Genomic DNA, 19,169 nt, shown 5'->3' with positions numbered 1-19,169 from the left:
TTGAATCCCACTACTACTGAACGGCTCTTTTTCGTCAGTTCTTTTTCAGGTGAATTTTTAAATTTGATAACGTGAATATTATTTCATATTTTGATATTCAAAAACTTATGTAGCGGTTTAAAGCAGAGTCGTATTAGTAAGAATAGTAAGAATCACTATTGCTTCGAAGACCCTTGTATGTCAAAAGACCACTAGATGGCAGTGGAGAGTGAGCGAAAATGTTTTCTCGCGATATTTTCCGATGACGTCTTCGGGATTTCACGCAGCGCTGCGCAGTAACTCCAACGGTCAGAGAAATGGCGCTCGCGTTTGACTCGCGCTGCAACAGGAGTTAATTCGTGTAGCTAACTGGTATATCTGTGAAGCCCAACGGCGTTTCCCCCTAGACAGTTCAGTTTGACGCCCTAAATTCTCCTGGAAGGTTGAACAGGGTCCAGAAGAACAGGTCGTGTCTGGCCGACGGATTATGACAGAAGCGGGTCGGCGGCGGAAAGGGAAAGCGGTCAGTTTTTGCCCCGGCGCTGTGAGGAAAGGCGGATAGATAGGTACGTCCTCCTCGGCCAGTGTTCTTTCTTCCACTGTATAGCTGGAGCCAGTGGCCACGAACGGCCGTTTTCTTCTTATTTTCTAATTCTGTTCTGCACTGATTGAACATGATGATCATCATGTCTCCTGTTTTTATTTCTCCCGCCCCCACAGCGCGGCCCGGCCTGGGGTCCGCCTCCGCTCCGTCAGTGCGGCGCGCGCTCCTCAGACTAGTCAGGCTCGACTCGGCTCGCTTACCTGTTACCGCACATGCCATGCTGGTGGTGAATGTTTCTAACCTAACGATCATACGATACGGTGTGTTGTTTGGTTTTATCCCCGGGTCGGCTAGTAGTACATTCTCTAACATCGTTCGTGTGGGAGGGATCTTTACTTATGTTTATCTCTAACAAACCGCATGATATTATTATTATGTGTTTGGTAAAATTATTGCTAGTAGTAGTATAACTCCGTGCTAAAGTTGGTCAGTGAGGAAACGGTAACAGTTGTGGTCCTGGGGGGGCCGCGCGCGCGCTGTAGTAGTGCCCACGTGCTGCTTCCGCGTGTCCGTTGAGGGTGGAGCTGCGTCGGGGGGAATTCGTGCTCATTCGAATACGGAACTTGCCCGTTATTTAGTGCAGAGTGTCAGTTTTTTCTGATGGTGGTGCTTACCCGACTTATTGATGATCGGATGTGTGGAGAATGGGTCAAGAACTCTGAACTGAACATCTTTTTAAACGGGCGGTCATTTGGGCGGGATAAGTTCAAGCAAGGGGTATGGCTCATGTCATCATGACATGTAAATAAAATAGGCATACTCACTCAGTTGGCAAAGTTTTTCAACAGATTTGTTTTAGGTCAGCTTGGGTCTTATCGAGGACGGTACCAAGCACCGGGCGGCACGGTGGCACGGCAAGTAGCGCTGCTTACAGCACTTAATGGTGCGAGAGGACATGGGTTCGATTCCCACTCAGTCTGTGTGGAGTTTGCATGTTCTCCCCGTGTCTGTGTGGGTTTCCTCTGGGTGCCCTGGTTTCCTCCCACAGTCCAAAGACATGCTGTTCAGGTTCACCCGTAGTGTGTTCCACTGATGTATGGATGAGTGACCCTATCATGCTATCGTAAGTAGTGTATCTAGCAGTGTAAGTCACCAAGGTGAATAAGGTGTGTGGGCTGATAACACTACAGAGTTCATTGGAAGTCACTTTGGAGAAAAGCATCTGCTAAATAAATGTAAATAAGGAATGATGGTAGAAATTGCTTTTCATGCATTTGCAGTGTTTACATATGCTTATTCTTTGTACAAGTAGAGAAATCTTATGGAGGTTATCGTGGCGATATGGTAATATCTACTATTTATAAAGTTGTGCAGCAAGAGACTTAAATGGCCTTGGAGTGAAATTGTGCCAAAAATGATGCATGTCTTTCAGGTGTTTCGTAGGTCTAATGAAGACTTTGGAAAGTTCTTGTGTCTCACAAGTAGCTGTCAGGAGGAGAGTGTCAACTTGAGGAAAAGGGAGGAAAGGCACCACCATGAGGCAGCAACAGTGGTCAGAAATGTGTGTTTGTGTGCATTGTCAGCATCCTGTATCAATGAATAAACAATCACTGTTTCTGAGAAGAGTTTGCTGATGTAATGGTGTTCAAGAACCTTGAGGATGAATTTGCATATTTCCTGAATGTCACCATCAGCAAACCTTTGTCCTGCAAAGCATTGATAGGGCAGTCTAGATAGGAATGAATGACATCAACCTTGTCCAACTTCACTCAGAAGAATTTCTTGAAGGACAGCAGTGCCTCTTTCCTGACTAATGCTTCCAGTATCCTATTGGCTGCAAGTTATTCTTGCAAACCTGATTTTGAGCAATCATTCGTATAATAAAATTGAAACACGTCTTTGCCTGTTCCAAATTTCAACCCTGCAGTAGGACCTTGCAGTGTTGTAGGTGGAGTGCAGGGCATTCCCATAAATTCCATATGTAGTGTATGGTTCCTTTTGAAGTTGTGGGAAGCTGTAGTGCAAACACCTGTTGCATTAGGAAGCAAAAGGTCCAAGCCTGCATTCAACAGGTACCCACTTCATTGTCAATCCCTGCTGAAAGCATTTCCTCTACAATGTTTCCTTTCGTTGTGGCTAAACAGGTGCCTGACAATTTTTTTTTTTTTTTTTTTTTTTTTTTTTTTAAAAAGGAAAAAAAAAAAAAGGAAAAAGCAAGGGTTGTAGTCATCCTATCAGTTGACAGAAGGAATCATGCTGGGGAACATGGGCTTCTACTGATCTAGGGGTGTTTTCTTTGCAGAAAGCATGCGTGATCTGGCAGCTCAAGTCACCAGCGGCCTACTCCGCTTCCCTGAGGTCACGGTGAATGCACTTGGGGAGGATGAGATCACGCTCGACTCAGTGTTGCATGGGAAGTTTACCCTTGGTGAGTAAAAGGTGTTCTTATGAGATACATGTAGCACATTAACATGATGGCATGACTGTCACATGTTTACTTGAACAGTAATACTATTAATAATACAGGTTACTGTGGAGGCCTTTTCTGGCATTCTTTAATTGCAGTAAATTTAACACCAACTGTTGTATGTATAAGCTTTTTTGGCAAAAATGGCAAGTTTTATAGTGGTTACAGGAGGTTGCCATTTCAAGTCTCCACCAGGGCCATGTTGCTACTCTAAGTAAGGTACTGAACCTAAATTGTTCTGGTACAATTTCCAGGTTAATTTTTGTTCTGGTACAATTTCCAGGTTAATTTTGATTAGATCAGTGAAATTGCTGTATGTAATATGTCTGATCTGTGCCTGCAGTAAAAATGAATGTTGGCTAAGCATGCTGTGACTTCAATTCAGACACCCTGACCTAATTCATGTATGGAATTCAGGACGTAGCGGGCTGGCCTGGCTGGCATGTGGACCACAGCTGGAGGTGGTCCATGCCCTTACAGGGGAGCGCTTCTCAGCCTACCGTTTTAGTGGATCAGGCGAGCACCCCCCTGTGGTGCTTGTGGTACGGGACTTCTGCTGGCTGAAGAGGACAGGCCTGCTGGTGGGGCTGGAGGATGCTGAGGGCAGCCTGCTGTGCTTGTATGACCTGAGCGTGTCTCGTGTGGTGAAGGCTGTGGCCATTCCTGGCCGGGTAGGTGCAAAGCCAAAACCACTGCCATAATGTTTACAAGGGGCAAGTTTTATTGTTCATTCTGTTCTGGAGTTTAGTCAGCAGAGATGTTCCATCTATCAGTAAGTACTAATACGGTCGGGATACCTATGGCAATCCATCCCAGGCGTCACGCGTTCAATATCTTAGACATTACACTCTAAGGGCAAATCAAAGAGCAGCTTGTTCAGGAAACAGCAGTATATTTAAGAAGCCCACGCAAAGTCTGCTGTATTATGCATTATTTAACATGAGAATGGATGACAGAAACTGGAATAATATCTTTTGTTGTGTATTTTTCAAAGATCACTGGCATTGAGCCACTAGTGAGCTATGGAGGGGCCAACGCAGGCACCCAGCACCTGCACCAGAACCTCCGCTGGTTCTTTGGTGTGGCAGCCGTGGTCACCGATGTAGGCCATGTGCTACTAGTGGACCTCTGTCTGGATGACCTGTCCTGTAGCCAGAGCGAGCTGGAGGCCTCTGGTAAGCATGTAAAATATATTAAGCAAGTCATGTGTTAAGATCTGCATAAGTAATGGCTAAGTTTAAAGTAGACAAAGATGAAGACAATGAGGCAAATGTTGTTGGTACACTGCTTTTCAGCATAGAGCACACATTGTCATTTTGTTCTTTGAAACGGCCAGCATTGCGCAGAAGCCACATATTTAATTTGTCCGGCACAGACTTGGAGGTGGTGAACAGGTCCCCTGCAGAGATCCCACGCCTCCGTGAGAGTGTGACTCACCAGGGCCGCCACTTGTGCCTGCAGTTGAGCAGCCCCACAGGCACAGCCGTCACAGCCCTGCAGTATGTCACTCGTACCAACCAGCTGGCCGTGGGCTTTTCTGATGGCTACCTGCAGCTCTGGAACATGAAGACACTTAAGAAAGAGTGAGTACTACACCCTCAAACTTGCATGCACTTGTTTCCACACACATTCAGCAGGAAGAGTGATTAAGGAGACAGACTTGCAAGCTGAAGGTTGCTAGTTGGAGACCCTAGGTTGTACCCTTGGTGAAGAGTTTAAGTTGCTGTAGGTAAAAGCACTGGCTTAGCAAACACCTGCTTATATATTTTGAAATAAACTGGAGATAATACACAAAACACTGATCTTTAATTTGCTGGTTCAGTCCAACCCGTGTGCCACTCCCGCCTGCCAGGTATCACTCCCAGCTGGAAGGTGGCCGAGTACCCGTGTATGCCTTCACCTTCCAGGAGCCTGAAAATGACCCCCGTAACTGTTGTTACCTCTGGGCTGTGCAGTCCACCCAGGACCAGTGAGTTTCCCTTACCTTGTTTTTCAGCATGTTATCACCATAATTCTTAAAACTTCACAGTACATCTCTTAACTCTGCATTTGGGAGATTCTGATGTGGGAAGTAGGTATGTTTACTGCTCTTCATTTACTCCTGATGTGCTCTTTATGGTCCTGTGCCAGTGGAAAGCATTTTATTTATCATAGTTGGATGCATGTTTAATGTTGCTTTGTTTCTCACCTAGCGAAGGGGATGTGGTCAGCCTTCATCTGCTGCAGTTGGCCTTTGGAGAGAGGAAGTGTCTGGCTTCTGGAAAAATACTTTACGAGGTACTTTTGCAGTTTGGCCTTGTGTTCTGTAAAAACACAAATCTTAATCCATTCTGTTTCATATTACCCATGTCAGCACTGATTTGTAGTCCCTTGTCACATGGCTGTAAATATGAAACAGAAGACCATTTATCTATATCTATTCTTTTAATTTGGTTAGGGTTCATAGCAAATATTCACAAGTCAGATTAATTTAATCTTCTCTAATATTCCATTAAGTAAGCAGTTTGCCTAAAGAGCACTCATTTAAAAAAAAAAAAAGAAAAAAAAAGAAAACCATTTACCCCCAACCCCTGGCAAGTGTCACATTCTTGTATTTTGGTTACCTGTTTGGTGTTGAACAAGTTGAAGCCACTTTTGTAGACTGTGGGATGTCACACAGGGCCTTGAGTATTGTGAGGAGCGCTACAGCCAGGACCTGAATGGCACAGCTTTCCCACTCCGAGCACAGGCCACCAGTACACGGCTGCTGGCCTGCCAGACCATTGAGAAGTTTCGTCACCACCCTGATCGTGATGACTCCCTTAATGAAGGTTTCTTTCACTTGCAAAATTATTAATAATGTTAAAATGCATAATTTTGAAAGTAATCTTTAAATTGTGTTAAAGTAGTTCATCTGCAGACGTTCAACAGTGTGTTTTAGTGTCAGGGCCTGACCATGTGTCCTCTTGCAGTTGCCTCCCCTGACACCAGTGTGTCAATATTCAGCTGGCAAGTCAAATCATATGGACAGGGCAAGCCTTCTACTTACATTGGAGTCTTTGACATCAATAGATGGTACCATGCACAGATGCCAGACTCCTTGAGGTATTTTTTGTTTTTTTAAAATATTACACTGCAATTTTTCCAGTCACCCCACATGTCTAAAGAATAAAAAAACTAAAATTTAAAGTTTTCTGTTTGGTCAGGGCTGGTGAGTCTCTGCACAGCTGCCCCTATTTGGCTGTATGGTCCCTGGATGCTGTGACAGAGGTGGCCTCTCCCTACCCCCTGCTGGACATTTTGGTGCATGAGCGTAGCTTCAGCCGAGGTCTGCCATACACATGTCCCCCGCCAGAGCAGTTCTTCAACCCTACAACCTACAACTTTGGCAAGTCTCTTCCTTGCTAAACACAGCTTTATTTGTGTAATGTGGTTACTACTGTATAACTGCATTAAGAGTACAAGTGTTATAGTTGTAAACTTTTTTTCATTTTCTTTTTACAGAGGCAACTTGTTTACTTATTTATGGTCTTGTGCATGTAACATGCTCTGGCTACCAGAAAGAGGTTTGTCTTTTTGAAATATTTCATTTACAATATTGTAATTGGTTTACAAAAAATGTTTACAACTGTGCAGGCCTTTATGCAGTTTCGCACTCCCATTTTAGACACTGAGCTTTTTGAAGAGGTCTGCCCCCTGTCTGAGTGAGGTTGTCCCAGACAGCTACTCGCGCTGCTTGATGTCTGGCCTCCTGTCCTCCCGCCTTGTTGATGTGCAGCCTTCCAGCCTGTCCTTGGTTTGTACCAATCTTACACTTAATTCGACATCAGCATTGCAGATAAGCTTGTTTCCTTGGTGTTGATTATACAGCATGGTGTTGGACTCAGGTTCTGTTCACCGGAGATATGCTTACTATTTTGTATCACAGTATTTGTAGTATTTTTCATTATTGCTTATATTTCTATTCATAGTATGTTTCTAAATGTTCACTAAAGTTTAGAGATCTTTTTTTTCTTGCTCACCTAGCATCATCAGTGTGTGCATGGCAATTGTCTTTTCTGGGATATTTAAATATATAATCATGGACTTTTTTCAGTCAGTCATTAACCTGCATGTATCACAGTCACGTTACTGGATAAATATAAGGTGTGCAAAACAACTTGGGCTGAGGCATATGTTTTTGGGTGAAATACTGTGGGTTTTTGTTGGGTGGTGGGTTAAAGCTTCTGTTGATCTCTGTAATCCTAAGTACTGAGCAGTGCCCTAATGCTTGATCTGGAACTATTTTATAGCACATGTTCACGTACGTTTATTCATTTGACTGACGCTTTTCTCCAAAGCCACTTAGAATGTTAATGTACCTACAGTTATTTACCCATTTATACAGCTTGATAATTTTACTGGAGCAATTTAGCATACCTTGCTCAAGGGCACTACAGCCTAAGGTGAGATTCAAACCTGTGACCTTTGGGGTCAAAGGCAGCAGCTGTAACCACTACACCACCAGCTGTACCCTATGCTTAAACATATAGGCCTTCTCATTGCTGTTTGCCTAAATGATTTAACAACTCCATGCGTTTTATTGTGTAGGAGGAGCAGTTAGATGCCATCTTGTCCACAGCAGTCGAGACCAGCTCTTTAGGGCTTATCACAGGTTTTGTGAAACAGTGGATGACTGGGGGTGAGTTTATACAACGTGGATTTGCCTTACTGAGAACTGCTACTGTTTCATGTGTTTGTGTGTAGCGTTACCTGTCTGAGTTGACACAGTGTGCTGTTGTCTTCATCCAGATCAACCGCCCACCTCAGTCAACCTACGATACATTCTGGACTGGGCCTGGAATAAGGTGGTCATTACCAAGGAAGAGCTGGATGGCATCTGTAAGTCCTGAGCTTTATGTGGTAAATGCAACAGATGTAGATCTTTCATGTCAGATATTAATCAGTGATTCAGGATGCTTTTGTCCAGCACAACTTATTAAATATTACTTGTTATGCTTTCTGTAATTTTTCTAGCGGAGTTTAATTTTACTATATAAGGCTGGAGAAATTCAGGATATAAACTTTGCTCAAGAGCATAGAGGAAGGGAATCTTACCTGACTTAAACTTCCAACATGCAGATCACAAGCCCTGTCTTTATCCAGTAACAGATGCTGTTGTAGAAGACATTTTAACTTGATGTCATATGACAGCTCTCTAGCTACTGTGACCTCATACTTCTATTTCACATTTCTTATTTAGAGTAATCTTAACAGCATGCTTGCTGAATCTTTTTCATAGAAAGCACTGAATCAGGCATAACCCAGACCCCTGTTTTCCTTGTCAACTTAGGTGCGCCATTGTTTGACAGCTCTTCGAACTTCACAGACCCCCAGACTCTTCAGCTGCTACAGCACAGCCAACGACTCTTGGGGAACCTCAGCACCATCTTCCACTGCATGTTGAACGAGGCCCACGAGCTCACTCAGAAAGGTATCATGCAAAAAGATTGCGCTGACTAGTCTTGAGTGAAACACAACCCTGCTTCTGAACTCCCTGCAGCCTTCAATACAAATGTAAATACTTTGGAGTAAAGGGGGGACAGCTGGTAGTGTAGTGGTTAGAGCTGCAGCCTTTGGATCTAAAGGTCACGGGTTCAATCCCGACCTCCAGCTGTCGTACTCTTGAGCAAGGTACTGGGTAAATAAGTTTGTTGTAATTGTAACTTTAACATTCTAAGTAGCTCAGGATAAAAGCCTCAGCTAAATCAAATATAAAAGCTTATTAGAATTGATTATTGAATGGTTTTGAAACTGCAGGCAACAATATGTGTCCCTGTAAAATAAGAGATGAGGTGTATGATTTTAATAATTTTTCTTGTGTGATGCTGATTGGCTGCTGTGTTTCCAGGTTTGATTGGCCTGATCAATAAAAAGATGGTTTCAGGCCTGATAGCTCAGTATACTCAGGTGGTCCTCTGGTTTTGTCGGACTGGGCTTCTTCCAGAAGGATCAGGTGAAGTCTTGTTTTTCCACCCTTCTTTGTAATATTAAACATTAATGGTACACAATGCCATTGAAATTAAATATAGATTTGTGTTGGGTAAATACACCTGTATTGGTTAAAAGCAGCTGAAAGTGTCTCCTGAAACTCCTAACTGTGGGGAACATATGTCTGGTCTAACTACTCATTGTCACTGCTTAAATTGTGTTTTTTCTTATCCTGTCCATTTGAAAGTTTGTATAAGAAACTTTCACTTGCTGCCTAGTGACTGAGCCTTCTACAGCTTATTATGACTGACCCTGGCTCTGACTCTCTGAAACAGATGATGGCATGCTCCAGATATCGAGGCCCTTTTACAATTACTCTGTCATTAAGAACTACTACACTGGTCGTCGTGAGGAATTGCAGCGCCTCTCTAAGTAAGTGGCATTTTTTTGTGCCTTGGAATGCGTTAAACTTCAGTGGAACAGTGAATCATGACACAAAGTGGATGTGAAAAAAGGTCAAAAGAGAGCAAGGGTGGTACTGAGCATGCATTGTATCTATGACCTGCACTTACTTGTTAAAACAATGCCCTAATTTTTTGGAGAGCATGACTGGCTTTGCTCTGCCCCACAGGGGAAAGTGGTGTTCAGACTGCCTCATGATCGATGGCTTGGTGGCCCAATTTGGAGAGCGCCTTGAGGAGCTGTGGAAGAGGGACGAAGGGGGCACAGGCCAATACCCACCCCCAACATTGCACGTATGTGCACCACATGCCATTTACATACTAATTTCTCATCTTTGTTGAATTCGTGTTAATGATCTGCAGATGCATCTCCTTTATCTACAGGCCTTGCTTGACATTTATCTCCTGGAAAATGTGGAAGAATCAGCTAAGCATGCTGTTGTATCCTTCTTTTGCTGCTGTGATGAACAATTTAAAAAATACCTGGAACCATATTTTTTCACTTGAGAATTCTTTTTAAAAAGTACAGTTCTTAATTTCTTCTAGGCAAACAAATATGGTAGAAATATGAAGGGATAGCCTCTACACAATATTTATAGGGAAATGTAAGTAAATATCTGGTTAGCTGCATTCATTTCTTATAAGTGATGGTTTTTAATCTGAGGTTTCGACTTTTTGCTCCTTAACAGCATGCTCTCAGGTCATTTACTTGCTCCTAGACGTCATGTATTCGTACCCCAATAAGAGTGGTACATCTGTGGAGTCATTCCCCACAGCCTTTGCCATCCCGATTGGCCTAGTAAAGCTGGTACAAGGCCTGTGGCTGCTAGACCATCATAACCATGAGGTTAACCAGTGTTAAACTTCTCAAATTTTTATGTTTATTAAGGCGTTCAGTTATTATTGTCAGTGATGGTCTTTATCACCCATGCTCTCCTGCAGAACTCTCTGGAGCTGCTCCTGCACCCTTCTACGAGCCGCTCCCTATGGGCCTGGCAGCATGAGCGTGTCCTGCAGACCCTCATGTGCCAGGGGCAGCATGCAGTTGCCCTGCGTTACCTACACACAGTAAAGCCCCAGATGACTTCTGTGAGCCAGGTCAAGCTGTGCTTTACTGTTCTTCTCTACAACAGGTACAGACATCAGAGTGTCACTGGTCTATATGACTCTTCCGGTTGTTCCTCTAGGTGGACAGCACATTACTTACATTGTCTTCCCGGTCACGTGTGTGTAGGTGCATGGTGGAGGCCTGGGCACTACTGAGGCAACACTCCAGCGAACTGAACTCAGAGGAAATGCTCAGGTTCTTGTATGAGACCTGCCAGGAACTGGGCCTCATGAAAGAACTGCTCAAGCTGCCTTTGGGATTTTCTGAACAGGTGAGTGTGATACATCAGTTTGAAAATATAGCTAGTTAGTGATTTATTGCTTTGTAATAATCTTCTCCAGATGTTCACTTTTTAAAAAACACCATTCACATTGTCTCCTTACAATGCTGTTGATGTGCAGGTCAGGCATTAGCCTTGGGCACTTACTTTGTCTTTGCAGGAGACTCTGGAGAAGTTTCTACAAGGTACTGGAGGGCCCCAGAACAAGGAGCTGCTTATTGTCCACTACCTCCAACAGGCCAACTATGTGCCTGCCCTGCAGCTTAACCAGACTCTTAAGATGAACTTGGTTGTACGTACTGCACCCTCACTTAACACATGCAGAAGTGGTTTACTGTGACGATATCATTTTAAGTGCATTATACAATAAATTGTCAATTTTAAGTTTTAGAAGGTGCATCTAAAGTCAACATTCAATATTGTCAATGTTTTAGAATGACAGAGATCCAAAAATGAAGGACCGGTCAAACACCAGGAACTCCATTCTTGACCAATATGGAAAGGTCCTCCCAAGAGTGCAGCGCAAGTTGGCCGCTGAGAGAGCTAAACCATACCATCATCCATCCACTGTCTTACGTGAAGGTTAGCTGTATTCCCCCCAGTTCCAATCATGAATAATTGCTCTGTTGTTCTAAAGAGTACATATTAAAAATATTTTCTGCGGTCTGTAAGATCTTTATAAGACTCATTAGATAATCTCTCTTGCAGTCTCAAGGCCCCAGCCTTTGTCCACAATAGCAAAGCGGTCTGCAACGGAGAATGTGTTGACAAGGGCTGCCTTCATCAGCAATGTCCTCACTAAGATTGGAGAAGTGTGGGTAGGCAAAGATGCCACTCCTGAGTCTTCACCATTGAAAAGGTATGCTTTGCTTTGTTATGTAAGGGAGCAGCAGTGTTAGTTAGATGGTACAATTATTCACATCAAAATTTTGCTGCTTTTCAGCCCTAGAGTGCCAGAGCTACCATTGCCAAACACACGTCATTCACTGGTGGATTTGCCTGAGGCCTTTGTGGGCACACCAATTGCAATGACCACCAGGAGGAAGTCCAGGTAGCACACTGATGTACCAGTTAGATTTTTTTTTTTAGGTTATGTATCCTATTTACATTTATTTAGCAGATGCTTTTCTCCAAAGAGACGTACATTCACAAAAATATACGAGTGCTTTACATCAACAGAAAGTGAGACCTGGATGCAGAGACGTGATTCTAAAGCAGTTTATTCGCTTTCCACCATATGAACCAGTGTGTATATCATAAGGAGCTGCCTAAAGGTTTATCTAAATCAACAATTCCTAATCACATTTCTTTAAAAAATATTTACATCACATGAGCAGCTACATGAAAATTTGTTCATTTATGAATTTTGGTTATGATTAGCATGTTCAGATTTTTTATATTTGCACCATGGAATTTCCTTTGTTCTGTCAGGGTTCTTGACCTTGTTGTACAGCCATCCACCAAGAAAACCCCTGGAGGCTTCGAGCCTCAGCTGACCCCACCTAGTACCACTGCCTCAGAGGGACTCTCCCCACCCTCCACACTGCGGACAGGTTTTCTCAGGAGTATGACCAAAGCCCCCGAGCTCAACCTGCTGCAGACTCCACAGGTGGTCAAGGTACAAGCAGAAGTTACGTTTATGTTAACACTAAAATGCTGCTTCTCTGTGAAGTATGATCAAGACATTAGGTGATTTATTTGTACATTTGTATTATAAAAGGACCAAATAAATTTGATTACATCTAATCTGCCTTTGCTACAAGTCAGTTATTGTGAACTTAACAAATGACAAATTTATTTCTGTGAATCTTTGCCTTTAATCAGTATTTTGTGTTTTGACTATATACTGGAAGCCTATATTGTGAGACTTCAGTACAGAAATTGCCTGTTAAGCAGAGCCATGTTTTTCTTCCATAGAGAGCACGAGCGCTGGCTGCATCCACCACTATGTTTTCCAGCTTTACCCCGCAGTCTATTCTAAGGAGCAGTCAGAGGCCCACCCCTGTGGTGTCTCCTTCGGCTTCCCCAGGCCGTTCGACCAGTCCCCCTCTTCGTTCCAAAGAAAGCCGCATCACTTTCATTGAGGAAACGCTTACTGCTGACTCAGTAAAAAGCCCAATCCGCTGGGGCAGCACAGTAAGTTCTGTATTAAATGGAAATCCCATGTTATTTCTTGCAACAGTCACCTTTTTACACATTTAATGGGTTATGTAACCAGCGCACATCGAACAAAGAGCTGCATTCGAGTTATCACAAACATTGCTTGTATCACTGAAACATTTTTAAATATATATATATATATATATATATATATATATATATATATATATATATTTTTTTTTTTTTAACCATATTTCACCAAAAAAAACAGGTTCAGATTACTTGTGGTGCAACTACAAGGAAAAAGGAATTAGTAGTTGTAAGATTTTACTGGTAGAAGAATCTTGGAAAAAGATAATTTATCAATTTTATGTTGTAATCTTATTGAAACTGTCTATCAACCCAGATGACAGAAAAGGGTGAAATCAGCCTGCTCTCACGATCTTCTGCACCCTCAAAATCTGCACTGGAAGTACGCTCTGACTCTCAACTGGAGGAAGAGCAGCATGTGACGGTCTTCTCCCCAGCTCAGGGGCCACCAGGCAGAGATCTTGATGCTAGCGAGGCTGGAGATCCAGACAGTTGCACAATAGTAAGAGATGCTGTGAATATGGAGGGTGTGCCTGCAGCAGCAAGGGTTAGTATGGACTACGACACAAATCAGACCTCCAAGTCCGTGGACACCACACTTGAGTTCCATGATGCACCTCTGCCAGAAGACCTGATGGAGGAGTCATCAGAGGAACTGCATGGGCAGTGGAAGGTGGGCAAGCAGGAGGATTTGAAGACCTTGGAGCCTGCTTTTGTGGAGGTTTCAGTTCCTTTCTCAGCAAATGTTAGTGAAGAGGGACCTTCAACCTCTGATGGAGCCACCACAAGAAAATTAGAGGCTGAGCAGCTCCCAGAGAAAGAACTAGCAGAAGAGAAGGTACCAGAGGAGGAGGTGGCAATGGAGCATAGCCCAAAGCAGGAATTTGCAGAGGAGCAAAAGGAACATGTTGCAGAAACCATGGAGCATACAGGTGAGAATTGCTTTGGAACATGCAGTGGGTGTTGCAGGGTGTTGCATTTGACAGATGATCACTATTGTACAAAATAACATCATTGAACGAGTAGCAGTATACCTAATTACCCAGCATCAGCTGTGGGTAACTTTAGGTATACTTTGTGGTAGCATGATTCTATTGTCAGTTTTTCATGGGATGTCTGTCAGTTTATTTTTATTATTCCTGTGGTAGAATATCTCATGACAGACTATCAGGTCACATATGTGTAAAGCAAGACAATGCATTCAATTATTACCAATTTGTAATAAGGCAGATGATCTTGTGACATGAGGGAGTGATCAAGATGAATGATGCTTGCAATTGCTGTGATTGAAAAGGCTTTTATTGCATAGGTCTGGATGAGTTTGTAGAGCGGCATTTGTTTGGTGAAGAACTTTCTCCTCCTCTTACACGATCCAGCATAAGGGACACATCAGAGACATGGACTTGCTTTTCCAAAAGGTGGCTGCTTTTCTTTGATTTTATTATATTGTATATTTGTATGTTCTTGCCAACTTGAAACCACTTGCAGCTTGATGGTGACAGTACTGTTTGTTCTTCTACTTAGTGAGTCCTTTAATACAGACAAAGTGGAGGAAGAAATCGTAACTCCAGTGCTGACAAAGCAGATATCTGTAGCCTCTGCATCATCTAGGAGTACAACCACTGAGTCTCACTGTGAGTGTCCCTTTAACACCATACCTGCTAAACAGCTCCAGGTAGCATATACAGCAGTTTTAGTAGTTTGACTGCTTATATTTGACAAGAATGAACTGCTTAAGAAATGTATAATTTTTAATCTGAACCACATTCAGTATGCAATTTGAGTGCAATATTAGTTATTGTACCTGTTCTCCTCAGCTGTTGTGAGCCTTAATGACAGTGAGGAGCTCTCCAGCGCAGTCTCTGAAGAGCTGGGCACTGCTGTACAGGAAGACTCAGGGAGTGAGGTGGAGATCATACAAGAAGTTGCCGGTGATAAAAGTATCCAAGGAGAGCCAATATTGTTCCAGGAGTCACCATTTGGTTCAGAGTACCTCGAACCACAAGCTGCTGTGGTCCTACCGGCAGTTACGCATGAGATGTGCTTGGAGGTAATTTTGAGAACTTTTTATGTGTTTATTTTAACTTAAACATCTTAATTGATGGATCAAGGGTTTTTTTCATGGCCCCGTGTTGTCGAATTCAGTGTTTTACAGGGTTTGGCTGAGAAGGTCGTCACAACTGTTATGTTAATGGAACATGTTTGTTGCATAAGTTCATGTAACAAATGAAATCCTTATTCTGAAACACATTTATTGATTTGGCTGCTGCTTTTCTCCAAACCAAATTAAATTTACCTGTTTATACAGCTTGCTAATTTTTGCTGGAGCAAATATCTTGACTGAAAGTATTAGAACAGAAGTTGAGATCTGAACATGTTACCTCAGTCTAAAGGCAGCAGCTCTAACCACTATACCACCTGCTAACCAGTTAGCAATTCAACTTGAAGCTGGTCTCAGTCTTTTATTTCTTGCCTGTATTTCATCAGGTAAATAATGGTGCTGAGAATATGGAGGAGATCTCATTAATCCATGATGCTAAGGGAGACGAAGAGGATGGCCACACTGAACCGGTTTTCACAGAGCTGAAGCCCTCTGCAGCTGTTCTAATCCCACTGGAGCAGGACAAAGAGAGTGAAGTACTCGATGGGCCAGATTTGGCATTACAGGAGGACATTGACACAGAGTTGCCCCATCTAGAACCCCTTGGTAATTTCACATTGATGCTGGAGGCCGACGAGGGAGATTTCAGACCCATTCAGTCAAGAGTGTGCTCTGACCACTTATTGATGACTGAGCATCTCCAAGCAGCAGACAGCAAGGAAAATCTAGAGGAAAATGAATTGCAGCAACAACTGGAACCCAATACAGATATTCTCTGTTTAAATGTTCCAGATCACATGTCCCATATGAATATACTTCTACCTACAAGTATGACAGATGACTCTAAAACAGTCAGTAAAACCTTTGTAGGACACTTGACTGATGAAAAAACTGAAGGTTTTGCTACAGGTAATGGAGAAAATTCAATTTCAGGGCAAAATGTGGAGTTAGTCTCTGAGGAGCAACCTTCCATTTCTGCTGGAATTGAGACTAAAACATCCATTCTGACTGCCCGGGTTGAAGGACAATCCAAAATAGACACACAGAATCTGGATGCTGAAGGTACCAAAGAGGCACCAGTTAGTGTAACTGAACAGAACTCTTCAGAGGCTGACCCTGCCCAAGGAGTACAGGTGGAGAAACCTAACAACAAAGAAACAGAGCTACCTCCAGCTGAAGATGTAACAAAGGACACTGGAAAGCTTGGCGGCACATCAGTGCTTGGTGTAAAAAAGCTGGAAAGCCAAACCACACAGTTGGTTCTGGAAAGTACAGAAGACATGGAAGTAGAACCTTCCATTACAACGAGAAGAACCACCCGGCAGAAGAGAACTACAAGTTTTCACTCTGCTGTTGAAGTGGAGAATGATATGCAGTCAGAGGAGAGGAAAGTTCAGGAACAAATCCCTTCTCATGCGCCTTCAACCCCCAATAGGACTACACGAAGTATTAAGCGAAATCAAGATTCTGACGTTCCTTTCACACTCAGGAGGTCAACAAGGAAAGTTACAGGAAGTTCTCAGCCACAGCGTAAAGAGGAAGTCACTAACTCTGAGGCCACCAAGACACAGACTCCACAGAAGGCCACACCAAGAAAAAGTACTCGCAGAACCAGGAACACTACTGTAGCTATGGATGAAGATGTCGGAAATCAAGAGTCAAGTGGAATGCAGTCTTTGGCGGTGCCTGTGACACGCGCACAGAGTGCAAGAAAAGCTAAGGCTGCTGATATTGAGGTCCACAAATTCAGCTTGTCAACTCACTTGGAAAAGCTGAGTGATAGACCTGCAGTGGTAGCTAGTAGTCCACGCCGAACGCTCCAGAAATCTCGAGGTGTCACCCTTGCATTAGAGGTGTCTCACTCGGACTTGCAGGGCGAGCCAGTAGTTGTTGAACAGGTGGCAATAACCCCTAGAAAGAGTACGAGGAAGCAATTGGAGAGCAAGGTAGAAAAATCAAAGGGCATCACACCTGTCGCTGAGGAACTACCGCTCATCAACAGTTCTCGCCGACCAACAAGAAGCCAGTTGTGGAATCACCTTGGGACCTTGGAGAAGGAGCGTCCGCTTCTGGAGACGGCCCTGGAGGTTGAGCCTGGAGCCCAGCTGGCAGATGCTGTGATGGCGAGACTCAAAGACAAACATGTCAGTGAAGGCTGGCAAAAGGAAAAAGCATCAGAGGATGTAGTTACAGAAATAGTTCATTCTAGCAGAAGCCTCACAAAAGCCGTAAAGGATGAGGTTCCACCTCGTCTCCCTACAACATTAGAAGCTCCAGAGGAGAATGAGGCAATGCAGGAGGGTGCATCAATAATGGAGGCCAAACTGTCTGAGACACACAAACTGGAAAAATCTAAACTGCAGCGAGTGGGCAGAAGCACACGAGCAAGCAAAGCTCCTGAGTCTGATTCATCTCCAGTAAGGGACACGTTCATCTTCTCACCACCACGTACAAGACAGAGAACAAAACGTAACTATCACCTGCCCAGAGAATAACAGTTTCATTCCTAATTAAACACTTGGTGCCATATTACTCATGAAATCTCCATAATTGACTTCTGTATCTAATTTGAAGGGAAGAAAGTGGATTCCCCGGGACACAGTGATGGCTCAGTGCCCCAGTTTGTGTTTTCACCACCTGCCACCAGGGCAAGGAGACAAACAAGCACCAACGTATCCCACAGTTCCAGCAGTCAGGTAGAAACCCTTGTGTGTCACCAAGATGTAGCATAACCATACTCTGCTTAGTTGGCTCTATTAAACTACATTTAGAAATTTTACCGTTTCAAGCATACAGAATTCTTTACTGATATATGGTTAGTTTGAAAGCTGACAGTCTCCTTTTCCCTGCTAGGACAAGGATACAGTGGGTGGTGGTTCAGAAGTCAGAAAGGAGACTGAAACCGCGAAGCCCAGAAAAAGGCGGAACACAAAGTAAGAGGTTCTCGAACACAGCAGTATGAGTAATGTTGGCAATGCTGATGTTCCCTCCAGGTAAATGCATATTCGGCTATTAATTTTATTTTTTTTCTCTTCCCACCCCTTGCAAGGGTGAAGGCTGCTGGAGTGCCGTCGCCTGTACCAATAAACTTGATCTCACCCATGGCCAGCCCTGCCACAGCAGTCCTCTCGCGGTCACAGAAGAAGCGAGAGGAGACTGAAGGTGCCCCTCAGAGAATGCAGCTGCGCAGGAAGTGGCTGCTGGACACAATCATCCCGAAGCCCGTCACACGAAGGAAGATTCCCTGAATGGATCGAGGAGGCTGCTCTGGAAAGGGGGCCGACTCTACATTTTTCTCTCACACCGTCACATAATGAAAGATTTGGACTCTGATTGGACTTCTTTTCATTTGTGTAACTTGATTCATAAACGTAACTTGATACTGTTTTCTATTTAAATCCAATCAGTGGAAATGTTTTTAAATTAAAATCTAACCTGGGATAAGGACTTAATTTTATATAAATTATTAAAGTGTTTACAAGAAAAACGGGGTCTTAAATTCCACAGTCTACTCTTGGGTTGTGTTTATTTACAAGAACTTCAGACATTTATATGAAACAATGCAAATGTGTATATAGTCATTTAGGTATGCTATAAATAAAACTGTATAATTGTTAAGGATCTACCTTTGGCAGTGTCAGTTTTTGGTGTAGGTTTTTATTTTAAACCTATATCCATGCTTGGCTTTTTGTGCCTTTCAATTTCCACAACTTAAGAGCATCATGTCACTGTAAATTAAAATTTGATATGAACGATTCATGCATCTCTTCCCCCCCCCACCCCTGCTTGTTTGCATTAAGGATTTTGGTAGAAAAGTGGTATATTTTTATATTAGAATTGTTTTTCCAGTGAATCCTGCTGGGTGATGTGTACAAAGTATTTAACTGTTTAAAATTCAGCTTTGTGGCCATATGCAGGCCTTACAGTAGCTTCCACTTAGCATATAGCATGGGTACTTGTTTTCATCCTTCTCTGAAATGATGGGATTCATCTTTATATGGAAAGGGACTATTCAGCAGCAATCTGGCCCACAGTGTTTTCAACTTGGATGTAGTTCCAAGTGAGTACACAAATGAATGCATGTTTTGTT

General features: G+C 43.2%; 1 protein-coding gene across 2 annotated transcripts; it reads left to right on the top strand.

The window, feature by feature from the left end:
* The first annotated feature begins 268 nt into the window (after positions 1–268).
* ahctf1 (AT hook containing transcription factor 1) lies at positions 269–18,736 on the top strand. 2 transcript variants are annotated; one of them, XM_018733469.2, is made up of 37 exons: positions 269–545; positions 1,956–2,084; positions 2,826–2,951; positions 3,408–3,661; positions 3,985–4,165; positions 4,366–4,573; positions 4,843–4,959; positions 5,183–5,267; positions 5,650–5,800; positions 5,942–6,074; positions 6,176–6,357; positions 6,474–6,535; positions 6,637–6,765; positions 7,560–7,650; positions 7,761–7,850; positions 8,302–8,442; positions 8,860–8,964; positions 9,275–9,371; positions 9,571–9,694; positions 9,785–9,841; positions 10,101–10,247; positions 10,343–10,533; positions 10,635–10,779; positions 10,949–11,080; positions 11,223–11,370; positions 11,497–11,647; positions 11,732–11,839; positions 12,220–12,406; positions 12,706–12,924; positions 13,295–13,910; positions 14,288–14,396; positions 14,503–14,612; positions 14,796–15,028; positions 15,466–17,548; positions 17,654–17,775; positions 17,933–18,012; positions 18,129–18,736. In XM_018733469.2, exons 3-37 carry the CDS (start codon positions 2,831–2,833, stop codon positions 18,325–18,327), a joined length of 7,308 nt encoding a protein of 2,435 aa, XP_018588985.1. In that variant the 5' UTR covers positions 269–545; positions 1,956–2,084; positions 2,826–2,830; the 3' UTR covers positions 18,328–18,736. The 2 variants fall into 2 exon arrangements, with proteins under 2 accessions (XP_018588985.1, XP_018588976.1); XM_018733460.2 differs by lacking the exon at positions 1,956–2,084.
* Positions 18,737–19,169: the final 433 nt, after the last annotated feature.

This window comes from Scleropages formosus, chromosome 15 (assembly GCF_900964775.1).
Source record: "Scleropages formosus chromosome 15, fSclFor1.1, whole genome shotgun sequence".
NCBI lineage: Eukaryota > Metazoa > Chordata > Actinopteri > Osteoglossiformes > Osteoglossidae > Scleropages > Scleropages formosus.
Note: the sequence above shows the minus strand (reverse complement) of the source record. Positions and strands in the feature narration are given on the sequence as shown.